This window comes from Vidua macroura, chromosome 6, assembly GCF_024509145.1.
Source record: "Vidua macroura isolate BioBank_ID:100142 chromosome 6, ASM2450914v1, whole genome shotgun sequence".
NCBI classification, from domain to species: Eukaryota; Metazoa; Chordata; class Aves; order Passeriformes; family Viduidae; genus Vidua; species Vidua macroura.
The window spans coordinates 61,617,514-61,639,449 of record NC_071576.1 but is presented as its reverse complement, the minus strand read 5'-3'; the positions used below and the strand labels follow the sequence as shown (position 1 = coordinate 61,639,449).

General features: G+C 38.3%; 1 protein-coding gene across 1 annotated transcript in view; it reads left to right on the top strand.

Annotated features, from left to right (window-relative positions):
* ELP4 (elongator acetyltransferase complex subunit 4) overlaps positions 1–21,936 on the top strand; it is a 137,433-nt gene that overhangs the window by 10,379 nt on the left and 105,118 nt on the right. The window contains exons 3-4 of the mRNA XM_053980829.1: positions 5,877–5,998; positions 18,704–18,835. Coding sequence (XP_053836804.1) covers positions 5,877–5,998; positions 18,704–18,835 — 254 coding nt within the window. The remainder of the gene's footprint in view (positions 1–5,876; positions 5,999–18,703; positions 18,836–21,936) is intronic.

The following is a 21,936-nucleotide window of genomic DNA, read 5'->3' as shown; positions in this document are numbered from 1 at the left end:
GAAAAGATAATCTCAAGAGAGGTACAAAACAGTGATTTGCTAAATATAATTCTACAAAATACCAGTTAGCAGAATTCACCTTCCTGAAGTATGGCTAAATGCCAAATATTGTAACTTGTGTGTTTGACAACTCTGGTTTGGCATGTGCTAATTAAATGCAAGTGACACAAAGTATATCCCCTCAAGCTTAGTAAACGTGGACATTAGAAAAGTATCTTTTAAATGGAATTTGAGATTATTAAAATTATCTGGTTTTATAACCTGCAGCAATTCAGAGAGATGTTTCATAGCTAGAGAAAGACACACCTTAGGTCACAGGACCACAACGTAGAGCCATCTATCTGGTAAAAAAATTATCAATACTGATAGGCTATGACAGGCTTTTGGCAGCTTTAGGGCAACCTGTCTAGACTTTGTAGAGAGAAAAAAAAAAAATAAGCCATCTGTACATCACATTGTTGCAGGCTTATTTTTCCTCTTCCAGCTCTCATCATTTTAAGCAATTATACTACAAATGACCACTGGAGTTTTTCAAAGACCTTCATGCTCTTTAATATAGTGATGTTTGTAAGTCAGGTATTGTAAAAGCAGTATTTATAGATATGGTATTTGTTACCTTACAGTGGATTTTGTCCCTGACTTTTTATTCTTCCAGTTCTAGTGCTTATTCTACATCCCTCTCTTGGAACATGAATGTCCCTGTGCAGAGGGAGTTTTTCCTTAAGGTCACATGGTTACATCTCAATAGTTCTGTAATTAGATTTGTTTCCTTAATTTTCAAATAAATTCTGTTTTTACAGTGCTTCACACATATCTGCTCTCTTTTGTTTTCTGTGCCCTAGATAAAAGATTCTATACCTAATTCTATGACCCACGAATTTCTCTGAGTAGTAGCTACAGACAGGTGTGGAGAAATGTCCCTTACGTATTTGGTAGCCTGTTGGAACCCTGGTTACTGGGAATTTTAGACTTTCTCTGCTGACAGGCACAAGAGAACACTGCATTTGACCTGAGACTGTAGAAAAGACTTCCAAAACTGAGTGATAAAACTGAGATTATAAGTGTGTAGTTTAAATAGAAGTGTCTGATATTACATAGCAGAAAACTTTAGAGTTTTAGAATGTAGTAATATATATAAAACAAGATAGAAGTTTTAGGGTGGAGGCTGGTCCTTCTTCACCTTCTTCTTCATAGATTTGAGTAGCATTGTGTAATTAGATTAAAAAGTCCACATTGCGGACAAGTAGCTGGTTATTAGGTTAAAAGTAAAAATAATTTCAGTGTCATTTCTTAATTAGGCAGTTTATCCTTAAAAGACTTTGTAGAGCGAGAGAGAGATAGGGCTCCATTTTTAGTTTATTGGAGTGAAGTACAGCAGAACTCATAGTTTGTGAGACTGTAAAGAGATAAGAACTAATAAACATCTGAGTCTGACAAGAAATACCATCTCATATATTTAATCCCAGCCCTACAAAAAGAAAAGCAAAGACTCCCCAGTAGCCTATACAGAGCAGTGCTGAAAAGACCCATAGACAGGAATTGGTCTTTATCCTGAGTGTTCAGCTCTAAGGTTATATGTTGGAATTCACTGTGCTCACAGTGACAATCCTGTTCTTTCTCATGACTCTTTCAGCCAGGAAAGCACGCTCATGTGGGAAGAGACCCATGGATAGCCATCCCAACAGACTCTTTTATTTATGTCCTTATCTGTAGGATCAGAAGAGCTTTTGTCCTGGAGACAATATGCATAACTTCTAGGTAAATCATCTCTTTTCCTTGTGTACTTTCACGCTTCACTAGTTACTCACCTGCTCCTTAGCTGGAGAACACTCTTTGTTCCAAAAGAATCGGAGAAAGCCGCGCAGTGCCGTGTGACTTGTGCTGACTGCAGCCAGAAAAGAGGCTGCAGCTGCAAGGGTGTGTGCCTTAGTAGCTGGAGGTGAAGTTCACAAGGAAGGGCCAGCTCTTTAGTGTGCAGGCTGAGACTAAAGATTTGGCCAGGCTTGTCCTAAGTGTTGATGGTCTGAAGTGCTAGTTCCTGCATGTACTGAGTGAAGGTAGTTCTTTTGGATGTCGAGGAGCTTGGAAAGATAAAGGTAAAATTTAGCCAATCAAATGCCAAGTCCAGGCATTCTCAGGGAAGCATTTCATTCTGGGATTCTATGACAGTGATCAGTGAGCTGCTGAAGCACCTGTGCTAAATGATTTGTTTGTTTATTTACATGAAGGAAGCTGTACTCCTTTGGTTTTGAATGGTAGCTATTGAAGGCAGGGTACAAAGGATGCTATCAGAAAAGCCCCATATGGGATGCACTTTAGATCTTTTGAATACCACAAAAGTTTAGTGACCTAGAAATGAATCAATAAAAAGCATCCTCTATCTGACAAATTGAAGAACTGAGGGATTCTTACAGATGCATTGACTTTAACAATTCCAGATAGACTGTTTGTAAAGGCTTTCTGAGACACATCTAATCCTTGGAGTACTGTAGGAGACTATGAGGTGGTTTATATTTAGATCATTTTCCAATTCTTAATTTATTTTTTTTTTACTGCAAGTTTACTCTTATGAAAATCAATTTAGGAGGAAAGGAAAGGCTTTCATTAAAATGATGTGTCCTCACACTGAATGTGTTTTTAATTTGCCAACTTGAACATTCCTTGTTGTTTTGCAAAATATGTTTTGGAAGGGTATGGCAGTGTAAGAACCTCTCTAGCCCTGATATATTACAAATAAATCAATGAATCAACAAAATTAATTATAATCTTCAATGAGTCAGTTAAAAGGTTTATATTCCTGTTCTTTGTTGCTTTATTTCTACAATAGGTTTGAACATTTCAGCATTTCAAATAAATTTTGAGAAAAATTCTTAACTCTTAAAGCTGTATTTCTTCTTAGCTTAGTTAAATAATCACCAACACATTGTATGATTTCTTGTATTTATCCATGATTTATGGAGTTTCTCCGTTATGTTTGGCATAAAAAACTGAGTATGCTCTATACTTTCTAAGGAATAATTAGTATTCAAAAATGATGATCCAGAAAGATCATCTCTGCACAGTTGTACACACAGACTCAAGCCATAGAACACTTGGACTAAACAAGATATTTTCTTATATTCCATTAAATGTCAGTTAAATACATATCGACTCAGTGTTTCTGTGCCTCAGATGGTGAAGAAGGTGAACTTTAACCTGTAGTTAAAAACTGAGAACCCAAGATTTTTCATGCAGCAAGGATGATGTAAATGTTCCAGCTGAGGATCCTTCCAGAATGCTGATGAGGGTTCCTTTTCCTCTCTTGTTCAAAGGCAGAGAGATCTAACAAAATTGTCTCCCTCCAGTGACATCTGCCACAGTGATGTGATTACATGGGAGCCTTGGTGGCTGCTGTCAGGTACCTCAGACAATTAAAAAAAAAAAAAAAAAGTGTAGATCTCATGCTGCCACTTTGATTTCTAGAGGTCTTTGCTTAAATTGAGAGCTTCATAGTTGGAGATTAGCACATGGAAATCAATATAGTGTGAATAATATATTACTGATGATAATGCAGTAAGAATAACTAGAGAGAGCCAGTGTCTGAGGGGGCAGGAGCTGTTGGTGGTCTGGACTCCAGTTACAAGGGCCACTTATTCAGCATAGGAGTTTTATTTCCCTCTAGAAACAGTTTAAGATTTAAGCAGGCTCCAAAGACTGTATTTACAAAATACTTCTTCAAAACCTTGGCTAGTGTCAGTTGTGCCTTTTGTTTCTGCAGTGGGAGTGTTTCAGTTTTATCTCGGTGAGCCTTGTGTCCACCTGAGTCTCACAGCTGGTTCTACATCCTCAGTCCCACCCCTGAGTTAGAAGGAAGGCAGTTCTTCTGTTACACTAATATTGGCTTTATAAGGATGCAAGAGTCAACTGGATCTAATATTTAATCAAAAGCTCCAAACTCTCACGTGCATTGCAGTTTGGGAATCCGTCCTGATGAAATTTTGACAAGGAACCCAGTAGTGTCACCAGCAAGCTTTTGTCAGTCCTGTGCTTTTTATAATTCAGAACTGTCCATATTTGTCACAAGACCCTTCTTAAAAAAAAAAAAAATCAATTGCAAGTACATTGAAGGCTAATATGGCCTTCTAAGCAGGTCAACAGTATCAAAGGTAAGTTCTGTTAATGCAATCTAAGTTCTTAAAACCCTAAGACTCTACAACAGACTCAGAGTGGCTAGTCCTAGTAGTAAGAGTGTTGTAATTGTGTTTCCTTTGGCTTGTTTGGCTTATCCAGTTTTATGTAGTTTCCTGTCTTAGTGGCTGGATTAAGAAACATCTTTCTCTATTTTGTGCTACTGCTTTAGAGTAACTTCCAGTGACTCTACTACGACAAATACTGAATTTAAAAGTGGAATTTCAAAAAGTAGGAAGTAAATTCTGTTTTGCCTAATATCCCATGGCAGCTGGGGAATATCTCTTGGAGAACTAGGTTTTCTCCAGTGGTTTTGAACAGTTGTAGTTTGAATTTCTTGTTAATCTAAGCACTGAGAGTATCAGTGCCCATGCAGGATATTAGGAGTGTAGCAGTGCAACAATTCTTTCCTGTGATTTGTTTCCCAAGTTTCCTCATTGCTGTTAGTTTTCCTAATGGATATGCACTTTCCTTCTTTCCTTTTCTTCTTCACTCCATTGATTCATTTTGATTGTGGTACATGTCAAAGTTAAGAGTATTTTTATTTTCCTCTTTACTGTTTTTTGCGAGTTGGATATGAATGACCATTTTTTTTCCTCTCTGTTACTTTTTTTTTTTTTTAATTTTGCTATTTCACATGTGTAGTTAGGAAATATTTTCCAAGTCACACAAAGAGTTTTGTTTGTTCTGTATAAAGAAATATGTCTCTGTATTTTTCTGCCTCAACATCCCTGTGTGTTGTCTTTCAGCTGCCAGATTAAGAGATGAAAAAGTGAAACCTAATGTAGCACATTGACTTTTCTCCCAAAAACCATAAAAAGCATTAACAGTGCTATTGTTTGTACTTCCTACAAATAAAGAACACCAGAGATGGTTCTCATTTCAGTTGTTTTGCACACATCCATTTCCCATAGCCTGAAGTGGTGCTGAGTTTTGATTGTATGAGTTCATTAAGACTTCCTAATTCTGGTAATTTCTGACACTTAACTTGCTCCAGGGAAGCAGAAGGAAATGCTGTTCTTTCTGCAGTCAGAATTTGTATTTTCATTTCAGTGGGCCAGTATTCACAATGTCTGCTAACAAGTATTGTCTCACTGCTTAAACTGCAAATTCATGAATCTTTTGAATTTCTTCTGATTTTGCTATGATTTAAGGTTTCAAAAACAGCATTGCTAATTATTTGGTTTCTTCAATGCATCCATTTGGTTTTTGTAGTTTTCACAACTTTGGAAGTTCAGACAGAAGAATGTCTCTATTCTGGATGTTACCTCTCCGTAGGCTTAGCATGCCAGATCTGGCTGAATTTTGAAAAGCATCAGGTAACAAATATTTTAAGCAAGTTTTAAGCACTAGGAAGATAAATATTAACATAGTTCTCCTAAATTAAGGAACCTCTTTCCATTAATCCATAAATTCAGCCATCTTAGTTGATACTTATGGGGAGCCTTGTAAGGAGGCTGTATCCCATCCATATCTTAGAATCAAATGCCTGATTGAGGACTCTTCCTCTGTCTTGAAAAATTTGAAATACAATATCATCAAGCATTGTTTTAAAAGTTTTGGAGTCCTGTTTTACCTTTGATTTCTGTTGTAAATTCTGTACTCCAGGAGATAGACCCAGAGAGGGCTTTTACAGTGTTGTGAACCTACAGGTGGGCAATTTATCTAACAAAAAAAAAAAAAAAATCCAACCATTCTTGTTTTCACAGAGGAGGATAAATATGGCCTTTACTCCAATTTGTTGTTCAAGTATTTTCTCGCAGAGGGAATTGTCTGTGGACATGAACTGTTTGTTGCTTCTGCCAAAGAGCATCCTGACAACATTTTGAAGGTAAATAAGACCCATTGCTTTTGATAAGTAAAGCTGTAATTTCTTGATGAATTAAATGCATTTTAAAGTATTTATTGTGTAGCAACACATGAATTAATCTTGGTGATTCATAAGAAAGTGTTGGGAGGTACCGGAGTATTTACAGCAGCCAGATTTGAGAATTAAATTCAGGTCTCTACCTCCCATCTATGGACAGTGGAGTTAGATCTTCCCAAGGCCAAATCAGGCTCAGAACCTGTTTATTCTTTATTTTATTTCTTTATTCCACTGGCTTAGTGGAATGATTTCAGTAAACCCAACTGCTTCGTTTCCTCCTGCCCAGGAGGAAAAGTACTCAAGCTGCATCCAGTATGCTGTGGTAGAGACAGTGTAGAGTGTGGATATTTATTGTAGTTTCCTGTAGAAAATAAAAGGATCATTTAACGATTTCCTTTACACTTACATTTCATTCTGACTCTTTTTTTGTGCTAGGGAAGTTGGTCAGCTTTGGATCAGAAAGGATCCCTCCAGACTTCAGTGGACTCCCAATCAAACACTGATAGTTTCTGTCATGAGAAAATTGCATAAGGGGAAAAAGCCTGATCAACAGTGCAAAAAATGCTGAAGTGTGAGGATAATCCTACAAGATTTCATTAAATATTTTATGTCTTTCTAAGGCTGCGTTTTCCTAATACCAGAAGTAACATATAATTTACTGATTACTTCTGCATCAAGTGAAGTCTGGCTATTTCCTTAAGTGTCTTCAGAGACTATTTCTGGACAAAATGATTACTCTTCTGTTTTCCTACCTAGGGATGGTAAATTCTGTGCCTAACCTATTGAATATTATCTTCAGTATTCAGGACAAAGTATGTTACTAATGAAATTAAGCTATTGTGGTTGTGAAAAATCAGATTTTTAATGTTCTTGAATCTAAAGAAGGTTCATTTAAGGGTGAAATTTTGTCTCATTTGTGGTTTAGAATAAAGGTTAAACAAACAGGTTAAAATTTGATTTTCAAGTATGAATGACATAAGAATGTGATATATTTTTTTAATTAAGTGGTTTTAAATAACTGATAATCAAGTATTGACTCCCTGATGATACGACGTGATGCAGTTTTTCTCATTGAGATTTAATTATCCAAATCAGTATTTTTATTGCATTGCATTAAATTTTCTTAAAATGGAGCAGCTAATGTACATTCTCTTTTTCTTTCATTCCCCTTTGATTCACTTGTCCATAGCCTGTCATGTTTTTTTCTGGCTCCTTCAGGCCTTTATGTGATAACCAGCAGACACTGTTACATGCATCTGCTGTACATCCTGTACCCCTTTGAGCCTGGGGTCACTTCGTTTGCTGTGCCTTACCCACCTCTGTTGTCTGATAAGGAATAATTTTCCTGTTTCATTTCCAGGGGTAGGCACTAGGCAGGAATGCTGCATTCCTGGGTTGGAACTCCATGGCATGCTAGAAATGGAGGGACAATGTTGCTGCATAAACATAATCTTGTTTTGATTTCTGCCTCCCTCTGTGCCCTTTGTATCCAGCAATATTCTTGTCTGTGCTGTTTACTCTCACCTTGGCTATTCAACACTTCCTTTGTTTAGCAGACAGGGCACAGCAGAGTTAATTTCTCTGATTTGTATTGTGTCAGTGAAGTAACCCTCACCTTCAAGGAGATCTCTCCTGTCATAAAAATGAGCTGCTTGGGATTTGGATGATTCCACCAAGTTGGGATTTTAATATAGCATATCTGACCGTGGAACAACATGGCACTTTATTTAATGAGATTAATAATTAATTTATTTTCACTATCTGATTGGACTGTATTCTTTATAGGTAACACATCTGAACTACACCTTATGCTTGGGTTTTAATTTGTAAAATTCAAGTATGGCCAGTATCTAATTAGCTGGGGTATTTCATAAAGGCAGTTCATTAACTGTCCATACTGTGTCCATATTAAATGTCCATTTTGTGTGGTCAGTCTATTTGCATGTTGCTGAGATGCCATAATTGCCCTATCCCAATTTTGTGGTGTGATTGGAAGTTTCTTGAACCTATAACCAAGACAAATATTGCTGGCAGTAGGAAGGGGAAAAGACATTCTTATAGACCATAATTATCTTGAAATTGTGTATAACTAAAAGACAGGCAGAGGATAAAAAGCCCTGATCAGCTGCCTAAGATATATTATATTACCACCCACCAATTTATCCATCATCCTTTGAAAATATATTCGTGCCTTTTGTAGTCAAAGCTCCTTCAGGAAACAGGCATTAAGATGGAATGCTGAAAAATTACACACCTCTGGTAAAACCTACAGAACTATATACATGCTGGTCTTCAGAAAGTATTTTAAATATTGGAGAGCATTTATGTTCACTCTATATTCTTCAAAAAAAGGCAGTTTTTTACTCTAAGGGATAAGCACTGAGAATGTATATAATACAAGAAATCATATGGTAACTTGTGTGACTGATCATAAAATAAAACTGCTTGCGTTGGTAAATGGAAAATTTATTTCATAGTAAAATTATTTCAGGTTTGGCATTAAAATTCTACAACTGCCTAAACTGCCTATAAAATGAGTTCTTTACCTTTATTTCTGATTATTTTACTTAGGTTGGGAGGTAGAACTGATTCTCAGAAGTTTTAATGAGAAAAGATGGATTATTTATAGTTTACCTTGACAATGAAGATTTCTCTGTTACGTTGCTTTTGCTGTGGAGCCTGTGCAAAGTGGGATGGAGGACACCAAGCTGCCAGCAGCACGCTCTGTGTGCAGCCTCTGGAGGGCAGGGATGCCATCCAGAGGGACACTGACAGCCTGGAGAGGCTCGGGAGAACCTCACAGAGCTCAGCAGGGCCAAGAGCAAGGTCTGCACCTGGGCTGGGGCAATCCCCAGCACAAACACAGGCTGGGCTGAGAAGGGATGGAGAGCAGCCCTGAGGAGAAGGGATGGGGGTGTTGGCTGACAGGAGGCTCAGCAGGAGCTGGCAGTGTGCAGGGACAGCCCAGAAAGGCAAATGTGCCCTGGGCTGCAGCCAGAGCACCGTGGGCAGCAGGGCAGGGCAGGGGACCCTGCCCCTCTGCTCTGCTCTGCTCTGGGGAGATCCCACCTGGGGCTCTGCATCCAGCCCTGGGCTCCCAGCAGGAGAAGGGCTCAGACCTGCTGGACTGAGTGCAGAGGAGGCCCTGAGCTGCTCAGAGGGCTGGAGCAGCTTCCTGTGAAGGCAGGCTGAGACCTGGGGTTATCCAGCCTGGAGAGGAGAAGGCTCTGGGGGGACCTTCCAACAGCTTTCCAGTGCCTAAAGGGGTTAGGAGAGAGCTGGAGAGGGACTTTGCACAAGGGCCGTGTGTGGCAAGCAGGCTTCTCTCTCTCTCAGGATTTTTCATAGAGGTGCACAGAGAGAAAGAAAGAGAAAACAATTTCTATTTCTGCTCCTTGTTTTTCCTATGTGGAATGTGTTTGGAGAATTGTTTACCTGGGGTGATTGCTTGGTTGGATTCTGGTGAGGAGTGGGTTGGATGGCCAATCCAAATCCTCACCAGAATGGACTCGGGAGAAAAGGTCACGAGTTGTTAGTTAGATTTGGTAGTTAGAAAAGTAGGTTTGTAGTTTTAGTATCTCCTTTAAATAGTATATTAATGAATGATAGTATAGTTATAATAAAGAAATCATTCAGCCTTCTGAACGGGAGTGGGACATCATTATTTCTTACCACTGGGTTCACCTGCATTTTACAATAGCAGTGTAGTGACAGAACAAGGGGAAAGGACTTTAAAATGACAGAGAGCAGACTCACATTGGACATTGGGAAGAAATCCTTCTCTGTGAAGGTGCTGAGGCCCTGGCACAGGGTGCCCAGAGAAGAACCTTGTGGCTGCCCCATCCCTGGAAGTGGCCAAGGCCAGGCTGGATGGGGCTCTGAGGAACCTGCTCGTGGAAGGTGTCCCTGCCCGTGGCAGGGGGTTGGAATGAAATGATCTTTAGGGTCCCTTCCAACACAAAACATTCTGTGCTTCTATGATGTCTTGTAAGGAAGACTTACAGGTCATTACTGTGCTGGAAAACAAACCAGCATCCCCTGGAGCACTACATTTAACCTGTGGCACCCTGGCCAGTGCTGGATCAGTGACCTTCCCATGTGATACCTGCAAGCCTGAGGTGGCAGAGTGGGAGCTCCAGAGCTGCTTTCTAGAGCTGTCTGCTCATCATTGTGGAAGAGTTTGATTATTGCCTTTCAACAGAATCTCTGTTTTCAAGTGGGAATTTTATTACAGGATACTTCTGCACTCAGCTGAGATGGCCTTTGGAGGTTCTCTTCCAAGAAGAGAGGATAAAGGGTGTCACAGTGAAGGGGGAAGATGCAGTTTCTCATGGTGGTGAAGCTGCCGACTGTGCCCTTCAGTGTCTTACCATGGGCAAAGCCATAGGATTTTCAGACTGATGCAAGTACTGCTTTTAGTGTTTGGGAAGAAGTTAGGGAAAGACTATGGGGCCTGGACAGAGCTGCCAAGGTGCAAAGGACAAGCTGGGAGATGTGGCACACCTCCAGCTATCCAAAGTGGAGAGCTTCTTGCCTTGCCCTGACAAAATGTCATTTGAGAGACCCAAGTACTCCCAGCTTCAGAGCAGAGTGTGTGGAGGGGACGTTGCAACACCCACGGTGCACACTGGGAAGGGGCTGCTCCCTGCATAGGAGCACTGTGGAAAAGAGCAATATTCAGTGAAGTGTCACTCAGGGGACCCTGCTGTCTCTGAGGGCCAGCTCTGGTCCCTGCAGGTCTCCCAGAGGGAGGAATCCAGAGCACAGTGCCTGGATGGAGAGATTCCATATCCTCTGTGTGAACAATCCTCCTTGTTTGGGGAAGTGGAAAAGGCATGAGGGAGCCCAGCTGGGGAAATGACAGAGCCCTCAACCAACCTGGTGCCTTGAGCTCAACTTTTCCTGCTGTTTCCCATTTTGCTGTGCTTAGTTGGCAGCTTAGCCAGTGTTCTGTCTTGGAATTTGTTCTTGTTTTTATTACTGGATGGCTGTCTTTGATTATTATGCACATTAGATCTAGTTTTGTAAATGTATTTACATTTTATGCAGACAAAGGGGTTGTGCTTGCCTTTTATCCATTCTATACTGATGTCACTGTTACTTTATTAACAATTGTAAAATAATTATAATTTGGAATTGTATAGCTGTATAATTATTGATATTGTTCAAGTTGTGTAGCTCTTGGTGGAATTGTATAGCTGTTGATTTTGTTCATATCCTGGTGTTTGGCCTTTGCCTTATTCTTGTATGTTGCTATTGATATTGTCAATGTTCTAGAAATGTAAGTATAAAGGTTTTAATCATGTGTAAGTTTAGAGAATGAATCAAGGTCAGTACACAGACACATTCCAGAGTTAGTGGAACCTACAAAAGAGATACTTGTACCATGTTTACCATTTCTTCTGCATGGGCCCTGTAGAGAAATAGTAGACATAGCATTTATTTGAAAGAAAAAAATGGGGAATTGTGGGCACACAGTTTATGGTGACTGGGAGTGGGGCTGTGTACAGCTGTGCAGGACAGGTGACTAAAATGGAAGGTAAGGAGCCATGGAGTGCCCAGGTGTGCTGAACAACCACACAGGGAGCAGAGGCACACAGGTGCAGTGCATCAGCAGGAGGACAAAAAGATCAGCCACTTGCAGCCTCCTGAAGTGCCCTGGTGTTGCTCTGTGTGGATTGGAGCTCTCTGGAATTGTGTGGTGACACTCTGGGTGTCGTGGCCATCTCAGCTGTGATGCTTACTTAGCCTTTAACATGTATCATGAAAGTGATAAAATCTAAATGTTTAGGTTTCGATGTCCACAAATACCAGTTTAACAAATCTGGCTGGTAACTTTGCAGAGTTGCTTTGCTCAGTTAATGAGCTGTTGCTTCCAGTGCTCATCTCTGAATGCTTTCATGAATAATGCTGCTATCATTAACTCTGTTTAGGCTTGGACCAGTGCATTATGCACTGCAGCAGGGTTTACAGAGTCTGGGACAAGGTCACTTCAGTTCCTTCACACAATTTTACTTTCTCTGCTGTATTTAACTGTCACATACTTAAGCATTCATTAACTGATTCAGAAAAATATGAAATTAAAAAGTCATCTGATTGTCTGATAGGCATTCCTGGGTTTAATTGTTGTGAGATGCAGCTACAGTGCAATGGAGGTATAGCAAAAGAGTTCTGTGACTTGAGTGTAGGGTGTACTTCTGTGTGTGTGGAGTACAGAATATATTTTCATGGGTTAAAAATATTCCACTTTGAGTATTTGCAACTGACTTTTCTTATTTCCTAAAATAGAGGAATATTGCTTCCTGTTTCTCTTCACACAATTCTTGTCTACCCTGGGCTGACACCCATTAGGTCTTTCTGAAATTCAAGGAAAAATTTCTGTAGGCCAGCCTTACCTGGAGATGGAAATAAGTTATTGTATAAGGGCTGCTGAAAGAACAAAAACTGGTATCCATTCATTTATGTTCTTTAACAATACACCTTGTATTCACAAGTATTTACAATCAAAATAGGATCCTCCCCCCCTTTTGGGAGTAGGGCCCTTTAAACTGACATTTGTATAATACATTGTTGAAAAGAAAATATTTACCCTTCCTGCCTTACCATCTGGTGTCCTTTAAATACTAAAAATTAACATGATGAAAAAGAGCCTTAAATTCATGTGAGTTTAAGCTATTTAAATATTGTTGTTTCAGATCAACAGTGAATTGTACTCGCTTTAGTATTTTCTTATTTCATGTTTTTCGTCATACTTGTGATAATAACTGCACTTCAAAATAGTTGCATGAACCCGTGTGAAAAACATATTTGTTGATAGATAAATAGATAATGGTTTAAATTCTTAAGTACTTTGAGTTTATACAGTTATTGAAACCCATAAGGATCAAAGGATTTTATATAAGAGGGATTTCACATACAGCTTGGATTATGTTGCTAAATAATAGCACAGTAGTACTTCTTTAGAATTGTAAAATAGCTTAGAGAGGAGTATGATGCCTATAGTTGGTGTAATGCATTGGTAATTAAGAGGGTGTGAGGTTAAGCTTCATTAACTGCTGTGGGATTGTATCTTGGATTTTATTATCCCCCAGAGAACGCAAGAAGTGAGAGAGGTCAAACTGTCAGAATCTGATTTTGCTTCGTGCATCTGCCAGAGCAAGGCAGGCTCAGTGATGTGGCAGCAAACGCAGAAGGACCTGGGCTGCAGCAGGTACAGCCCATCCACCGGTTTATTGCACAGATAAAAGGTTTATTACTGAAATAAATTGTTCCATCTTTGCAGTAAAACCTTCATAGCTTGGTTTGCGGGGAACTAAATTATTTTAATTGCGTTGTCATTTACTGTGGCCGCTTCAGAAAACTGGTTTTTCCTCCCAAACTTTTTTTTTTTTCATTTTAAAACAGCAACAAACTTCCTTCTCTCCAGCCCAACTGCCCTTAATAACTTTAGCACTTGTCTGCCTTTTTGTGTGTTCGTGCTGCATAGCAAAGACTTGTATTTTAGTTGACCCCAAGAAATGCTGTATGTTTGTTTGGTTTTTTTTATTTTATTTTAACTAATGCATTTCTACATGCTTTGTTTTTTTATGTACCTTATGAAAGATTTGTCTTTTTTTTAGCCTGGGAGAATGTAGCAGTTCTCAGAAGTTGACACTGATGCCACAAAATTGTCAGTCCCAAAGCTTTTCCAAGCTCTGTTATGTAGGAGCTGAGATATTTTTCAGCAAAAATAGATTAAATAGAGAAATTATGGGCTGATAGCCCAACACTCATTTTCTTGGTCCATTGTTTAAATAACACTTTCATTTCCAAATTCTGGCTGAAGTTTTATAAATAAATTTTACGTATTTTGGTAATACTGTGTTCTTCTAAAATTCTGATTTTGACTCAAAGAACATAAATCTATTAAATCCTAAATTATACAACTCTTGGACAGTAATGAAGCTTTTCATGGTGCTGAGGAGCTGTGAAGTATAGATCCAACCATCCAGCCTTTATTTTTGAGGATTTATCTGTGCAATGACAGAAATATTTTTGAGGATTTATCTGTGCAATGACACCTGTGTTGCCTGCTCTCACACTGAGGTGCTCTGTGTCACTCAGGCATGGTCAGCTTTGGAAACAGTTCCTTTCTTAAAAGAAAGAATTGCATTTAATTTCCAGAGTCAGAAGAAGGGAAAGCCTTTCATTCCAGTTCCAGTTATTGTGAAGAAGAAAAGCAGATATGAAGAAAAGAAGAATTGTGTGGATCAGTCAGTGTTTTCAATATTGCCCACTGTAGTGGTTTTGGTTTGTTAATTTGTGTTTTTTTTGTTAAATTTGAGGTTTTTTTGGCTCATTATTAAGGAGTGTGGTGGGTTTAGGGTTGGTTAATTGTTAGTGTACTTTTTGTTGTGAGGTAGGATTAGGAGAAGGGTAAAGTAGGTTTAAAATTTTAAGTGTATAAAGAAAAAATTATTAATAGTAATTAAAGACTATTAAGAATTAGAATAAAACTTTTAGAAAATTTTTAAATAAGTTTTGTTTTTTTATTGAAAATGTAAAGAAATAAAATTTAAAACTTTAGTTAGCTTACTACTTTTAGTAGTAAAGAAAGTAAACTTTCTTTAGTTTACTTAGGGAGAGAGCCCATAAAATTTACAAAGTTCTGGTTAAAATTTTTTTTTTTTTTTAAATTAAGGACTGAGATACATGAATCAGTACATCCTAAGGAAAACCAGTGACTGTCTAGGTATTTTTTGGAGCCTTCAGGCAGGCTGATGAAGGCATGTTGGCTTCTGGGGAACACAGACATACCTTCAAACATCCCCTGCATGTTCTGCCTCTCTTCCCTCTGACAGCTTGGTGTAAATGGAATTGAGGATATCTGAAGCTGGGAGGACAGTGGTAAAGTTGGGATGAGAATCTGGAGATAACCAATCTTTATTAGCTCTGCTTATTATTCTTTATATAGAATATGATCAAATTACCTTGAATAGGATTGGAATTTTTTATCCCCACCCTTTTTTGTGCTCAAGTACATCTTGCAATGTATTTAGCCAAGTTAATAAAACAGGTTGAGCTCAGGCAGTTGGTCTCCAAAATATCCAAAGGCAGAGCTCCTTCTCCAGACTGCAGCTTGTTTTGTACAGAGCCTCCTCAGAGGCCATGTAGCTCACAACCCCCTCATCCAAGAGTGTAATTCAGGACTTCTTTGCTTTAGAACTGTGTTGGCATAGAAAATTGCACGGCTGTGAGATGCCAGAAATGTCTTAAAGCTCAGTGTCCCCTGCACAGGGACAGGAATATGGTACCTCTAAGAAACATTCTTCAGCAAAGCATGGTAGTTGTTAGGTAAAAGGCATTTAAAAAGCTGCTCAGAGTTGGTTTTGGTCTGAGAGAGTTCCTGGAGTGCTCCTGGTCTTTTCTCCTTTTCCCTGCAAGGGACAAGACAGAATAAACCAGACCTAAGCTGATGCACGTGCTCTTCTATTGTCAGAAGGTTTTTATTAGGTCAAAATAAAAACTCTTTCTTGTGTTAGAAATTAAAAACAAGCTATATTGACCAAAAAAAAAAAAAAAAAAAAAAAAAAGGCTGTTTCAGATGGATACTTAAATGGATTTTCATCTCTGGCAGCCAAAATATTTTATCAGCTTCAGGTGAAACCATTTTTTTCCTTGCTCTCTTAATCTGCTTCGTTCTTAGCAGCAGTTAGGACACACCACAGTGGCTCGTTGTGTTGCACTGATGGTGTGTGTGCCTCTGAGTGTTTTGGGCTGAGTTTTTTGGGTGTCAGCAGCTGGGATTTGTGGTGTCTCCCTGCCACACATGGCCGTGTAAGAAGGTTTTGTTCTTTGACTGGAAGGCAGGAAATTTTCTCAGTGTTACATGAGGTTATTTAAGCAGCTTGGAGAACCTCTCACCCTTATTGTCCTGACCTCTGTTCTTTTTTCAGCATAAAATACATTTTATGTGTAAAATACACAAATTTATATAGCTAAGTCCCTGTCTCAAATTCAACTTTCCCAGTTACTATATAACAACAATGAACCAGCAGCACAGATGATTTTTGTAGGGGAGAAAAATATTAAATAGCTTTAAGACATTTTGCTGCTGTTTTCCTCTTTACCTGCAGGAAGGAGAATGGTACAAACTGCAATTTCCTGGCTTTTGGCTTTGCAAAAGCTGCCCAATGATGTTACAGCAGGGTGAGGGAGCAAATTCTTCTGTCAGTGGTGGTGTCTGAAGCAGGGCCAAGCTCAGGGAGTTGGATGAAAAGTTTAAGCAAGATTTCATGATCTCTGCAGATTGTTGTCAGAAAAAAAACAGATTACCCACCACAACAAAAAATTACCTGGGAGCAAGTTGATCTGGAAATGTTTGGGCCTCTGAGTTACTTCTTTGCAGAACTCTCACTTTTTAAAATGAAACTTCATTTGGGTTTTTTTTTAATTGCTGTTAAATGAGGAATATTTTGAGATGACCAAGTATCAGAAGCTCTTCACTGAAGAAGAAAGATCTTTTAATGATAGGAAGTTTAAATCTATGAATCATATTATTAAATATGTTTAAATCTATGACTATTTCCTGTATGAGGAAATTAAATCTGCATGATAGTTTAACCGTTCAGTATGTGTTTTCAAAGGAACATCTCAATTGGAAAATAAGATTGATTAGCTTTCTGTTGAGGATATCTGAGTTATAAAATCAACAATTCAAAGTAACCTCTTTTTTTTTGTTTGGAAAAATGCTTCATAAGTAGTATTTCAACGCTCTTAGAAGTAAATGCAGGTGATTTGTATCTGCATGTGTGTGAAATGCATGGGGGTGCTTGTCAGCTCTACTTTGTACTTAGACTTTCTCAGAACCTGTTCTGTTTCCATTTTCTCCTATCTGTCAGAAATCTTTGGTTTGAAAGCTTGCCTGCTTTCTTGCTGGGTAGATGTAATGGAACTCTGACTAAAGTAATTTTTTTTTAATTGAAACAGCTGTTATAAATCTGGAAACTTAATGAAAACTGTAAATACTAAATCAAAATTTTCAATTTTGTGCAGCTTTCCTACCCAGAAAGCCTAATTTTTACTACCATAGTAATGAGTTTATTGCATGCAAGTGTATTTTTAAAGCAAGCTCTGTGATAAATCTGAAAATATAACTCTGTACATCATCATCTCATGAGTAGTCATTACCAGGCTTTATTTTTTTGCTTTTGTGAAAGTAAAAGAAATAAAATAACTTGCTCAAAGGCATTCTTTGTGTCTTTTGCTGAGCTGCTGAAACACACAGATACAGTTCTGCAACTTTATTAAGTTTTAATAACTTTAATAAGTTTTTATTAACTTTAGAAAAGTTTTCATAACTTCCATTGCCTTGTACCTCAGAGAATGTAGTGGCCAAGCCCAGAAAGAGACAGAAGCAACTGTCTGAAATATTTTTTTTTTCAATAATTATAGATGCTATGTTAATTTATGCACAAGAAATAAAGTAGCACGTATTGTTAGTAAGGTTATGTATAGAACTATGCACATTAATAGTTATTAATTATAATCTTATTGGTTATTAATGTTAATTATTATTAAGGTATTATTATAATATTAATGTTTAAATTGTGAATAATAAATTAATACTATTAAATAAAGGTAAAATATAAATTAATAAAATAAAATAATGAATAATAAAATAAATATACATATAATAAACTATTAACAACATTAAATACTGAATTTGTTATTAAATTATAATTACAATTAATTTGTGATTAATATTAGAATTAATTACTAATAATTCATTGCTAGATAGTAATATGTGGGTTTAACCCTTGAGGCATGTCACAGTTCTTCCTCAAGAGTCTTTGCTCAAGGAAAACAAATCAGCTAAGCCTTGTTCTGTTTTAAGCACAGAGATTCTCCAGCTTACAGGGGTGGGTGTGATAAAGTTGGGGCAGAAAACTTCATTGCACTTTATTTCACCAGTAGCTGTAGAAGCCCACTGTGTGAATTCTGAATTCTTCACGTGTTGTTTGCTTTTTCAGCAGTGCAGCAAAGGCAGAAAGTGTACATTAGAAACTTCCAAAAAACCCAGAACTGAACATTTCCCCCTTTCCTTTGCTGTGTTTGTATCTATGAGATATGAGTAGATGTCATGCCTAATGGTTAGCAGAAGAGAAAATTCAACCCATCCTGTTGCAGTGGCTTTCAGCTGGTGTCTGTAGGCTGTTGTGGTCTGCTGGATACTTCTGAAAATTTACAGGAGCTAACAAAGTTCTCATGTTAAAATTGCTTTACATTTGCTATGGGAAAAGGCTTAAATAAACTTAAATATGCAGGGAACTTGCCCACTCTCAGAAATGGAGTAGTTTAGGAGGGCAGCCTCTAAAGAAAGATTACAAAAAAAAAAGGAATATGGGTCCTACTCAAGACGAAGTAGAGCATCAAATGTGGTATTTCCATTCTGCATTCTTTCTTTTACTTCTGTAATTCATTTTTCCAGTAATAATTACATGGGTTTTTTTCCTGCTCAGCATTAGTAGGAGCCCATCCTTCAGAAGAGTTCTTTTAATCAGGGTTTGCTACAGATTTTACAGCTGCCCATTTTACTCAGTGTTATCAAGCTGGAGGAGGGTGTGGGTAAAAATCTGCACTGCCATTTCTGCTGTGGGTAGCTGACATTCTTTTGCTCTCTACCTGTAGGAACTTCCAGCCCCTTTGCTTGATGATTCCCATGAGAAGGAACTGGGGGATGAAGCAGCAGCTATGAAGCCTGAGGATTTTCAGGATTCTATGAAAATAGCCTGGCGCTACCAAAATTTACCAAAAATGGAGGTAATGGCTATTTCCAGCTTCTTTCCTCTTGCACTCAAAATGAATTTGAAAAGCAAATGCTTTTCAGCAGGACCTAGACAAGAGAACTGCTTATGGGCAGTGTTACAGGATTGCCTCTTGAGGGAAAACTGTCATCCACCACTGAATGTTTTAATTACTAGTGATGCAAAAAGAAAGGGAATTAGAGAGTTTGCAGGTACTCTAAGACTCAATACAGACCATAGTCATTTTAAAATAAAAAACCATTTAAGTTCCATGGGATTTTCCAATGAGTATTATCAAATTGAGACAGCTTTTTATGAAAATTTGGATAATATGCTTGCTTCCAAATTTAGTTGCACACAAATTACTTAAGTAGGTTTAACCAGCACGACTTCCTGGGTGTCTGCAGTTGGAAGTGCTGTGTGGAAGCAAGCTGTTGACCTGCTTATCCATGTGCATAACAACTAAAGCAAGCACTTGAGATTCTATCAGCCTCACTGTCACTGGGAGCTAATCACTGTGCAGGGACAATGTAAGGAGCAAGCTCAGTGGTGAGTCTTTCAGAGTTTACAGTTAGTGTTTTGTGAATAATCAATCTCCCATGGCTGGTGGCTTCCTTATTTAACCCAGTGGCACAATCAGTCTTTAAAAAAATTACAGCATTTCTGTCTATCCAGAACAAAATCCAGGTTTTGTCTGTACATTTTAGTCTACGTTTATAAATTGTGGTTTAGATGCAGTCGTACCTGCCTGGTAAGTTCAGTTGTATTCTTAAAAACATAATTGGAATGTGACAAAATGATCTTACAAGGCTTGGCATGTTTGGTTTTCTGTGAAATTGCACAGACATGGCTATATAGTTGTGTCAGAAAAGACTTATATATGGTGACATGCCAAATCAAACAGCCTCCAGGGTAATCATATAATCTCATCAATTTTTTTATGGTGGAGCTTGCTGTGCCACTCTGAACCGTCCCCAAAATAATGTGTCTGTTTTAAAATCTGGCAGGGTTCCTTGTACATTGATATGAAAACAATTGCATGTTGTTAACAAATTGTGTTCTGATGTTCTAACAAAACAGAAAAACCATTTGAAAATTCAGTTGGGTGTGCACTCATCATTAACTTCATAGCAGTATCCATTTCTTCCGCTAAAGTAATATTTCTTGAAAATATGTATGTGCCCTTGATTATTGAAAAGTGATTATGCAAGATAGAATAAGATGGTCGGTCTTTTTGGGGGAGTTTCCCTTGCTATTGTTGCTTTTTGAATTGGACCTTGATCATTCTCAATAGTTGAGGCACAATATTTTTATGTATATGTTAAATTTATTCAAAAATTAAAACACACGAAAGTATCAGTCTTAAACTATCTATACTTAAAATTCCTCAGGACATTTTAATTGGTGAAAAATTGCTTTCAAATCGATACTTTTCTATATTTTGTATTGCAGTTATCATAAAATTTTAGCTCTGTTCTATGTTAATTGGATTGGTGATTATACTCCATTGAGGAAAAATGTGATACTGCCTTGCTACCATAACAATAAATTTAGTTCAATAATTTAATGAACAACTTTGATTGTGATTCTTTTAAATGTTTAAATTTTTTGTTAAATTTTTGATTGGTAGTTCAGATATTCCCTTTGCATTTATTTGACCCTGTTTAGACCAGCCAGGTACCTCATCTTGTTCTTAAGCATGGTTTTGTTGTTAGTGCTTTTAACAACTGTCACAGTTTCTCTCTACATATTGCACATACCTTAAAAATAGAAGATTTATAAGAAATCTGTCAGAGTGAAAGGCCTTTTTGTGCCTTTGCCAGTTTGTTACTTACATCTGTATCAGAGGCAAATTTAATTTAAACTTTTGAGTCTATGGAGAGCCTGTTTTGTAATGCAAGACAGTGTGGTTTTTTTCTTCTTTTTTTTTTTTTTTTTTTTTTGAATGAACTGCTTGTGTTCTTGGGGCAATATATAAACTGTCACAGCATGAAATCAATTTTCTGCCTTGGTTCATCCTAAATCTGAGATTTCTAGCACATTAGTATTGCAATTAGAAACATTAAGAGCAGACGGTCGCGTAAAAGCACGCTCTGCTCGCTGACAACTTCGTGTATTTCTCCTTGTGCAAAACAGGAATCCAGGAAAGAGCTGGCCTGAGCCTCCAGCCTGCTAAGATTGATGCCTTAAGGAGCTGGGACAGAGGCTAGGCAGAGTTAAGAGGAATAAAGTGGATATTTATTGAAGAGCCTTCAAAGGCCACACCCTGGCAGTCCCCAGATGGCTCCAAGATGGAAGCAAAAAAGAGGGCTTGGTCACGAGATCTCACATTTTTATAAGTTTTAGTCCATTTGTACACAGGAGCCAGCTTTCCAATTAATAGTTTCAAATGATGAAGTTTCATCCTCCTTGCTTGCTTGCCCGCCCTCCTCTTCTCACGTTGTTTAAGCTTTGGGCCTGAAGTTTGAAGAGATTGTGCTTGAGTCTCCAGCTAGAATAGGATTGTCTTGTTTCCGCCACCCTGTGAAAAGACCCTAGTAATAACTTAACATAAACTTTATATGAAGCTAAAAGCTGCACGCCAAACCAGAAGAGAAAACCTTACAACCCAAGGTACCTTCGGGAGAGGGACGGGTGAGCGCGCGCTGGGCGCCGCGCGCGCCCGCTCCGCTCTTTTCCATTATTCACGCTTCCTTGAGTCAGGTAGGCTTTCCACCAGCTCCCTGCTAAGCCTGGGAATGCAGGACACTGAGCCCTATTCAGGGCCCTCTGCCATGGACCCAGCTTTTATTGCTTTTATGGGGTTTTATTAGCGCCAAATCCCAGGCTCCACCCAGTTTGCAGGCGCTGTGCTCATTCTTTGGAAGCGAGAGAGGTTATCACCTGCCTTAATCCCTGCAGCGGGGTGGATTAAGGACACCAATGTGCCTCAGGATTCTCAAAGAGGATCCTGGAAACTTCTTGTTTCTTCTTTTTTGCTGTCTTTACTAAACTCTATTGGGCCTCAGGAAGGATTTGCATCTGAAATGGGCAACCTGGAGCTTTTCTCAATGAAGACATCAGATCAAAGTTCAGTTAGTCAAGGCCTTTCTAAAACATTAAGGGGGCTTGGAAGTA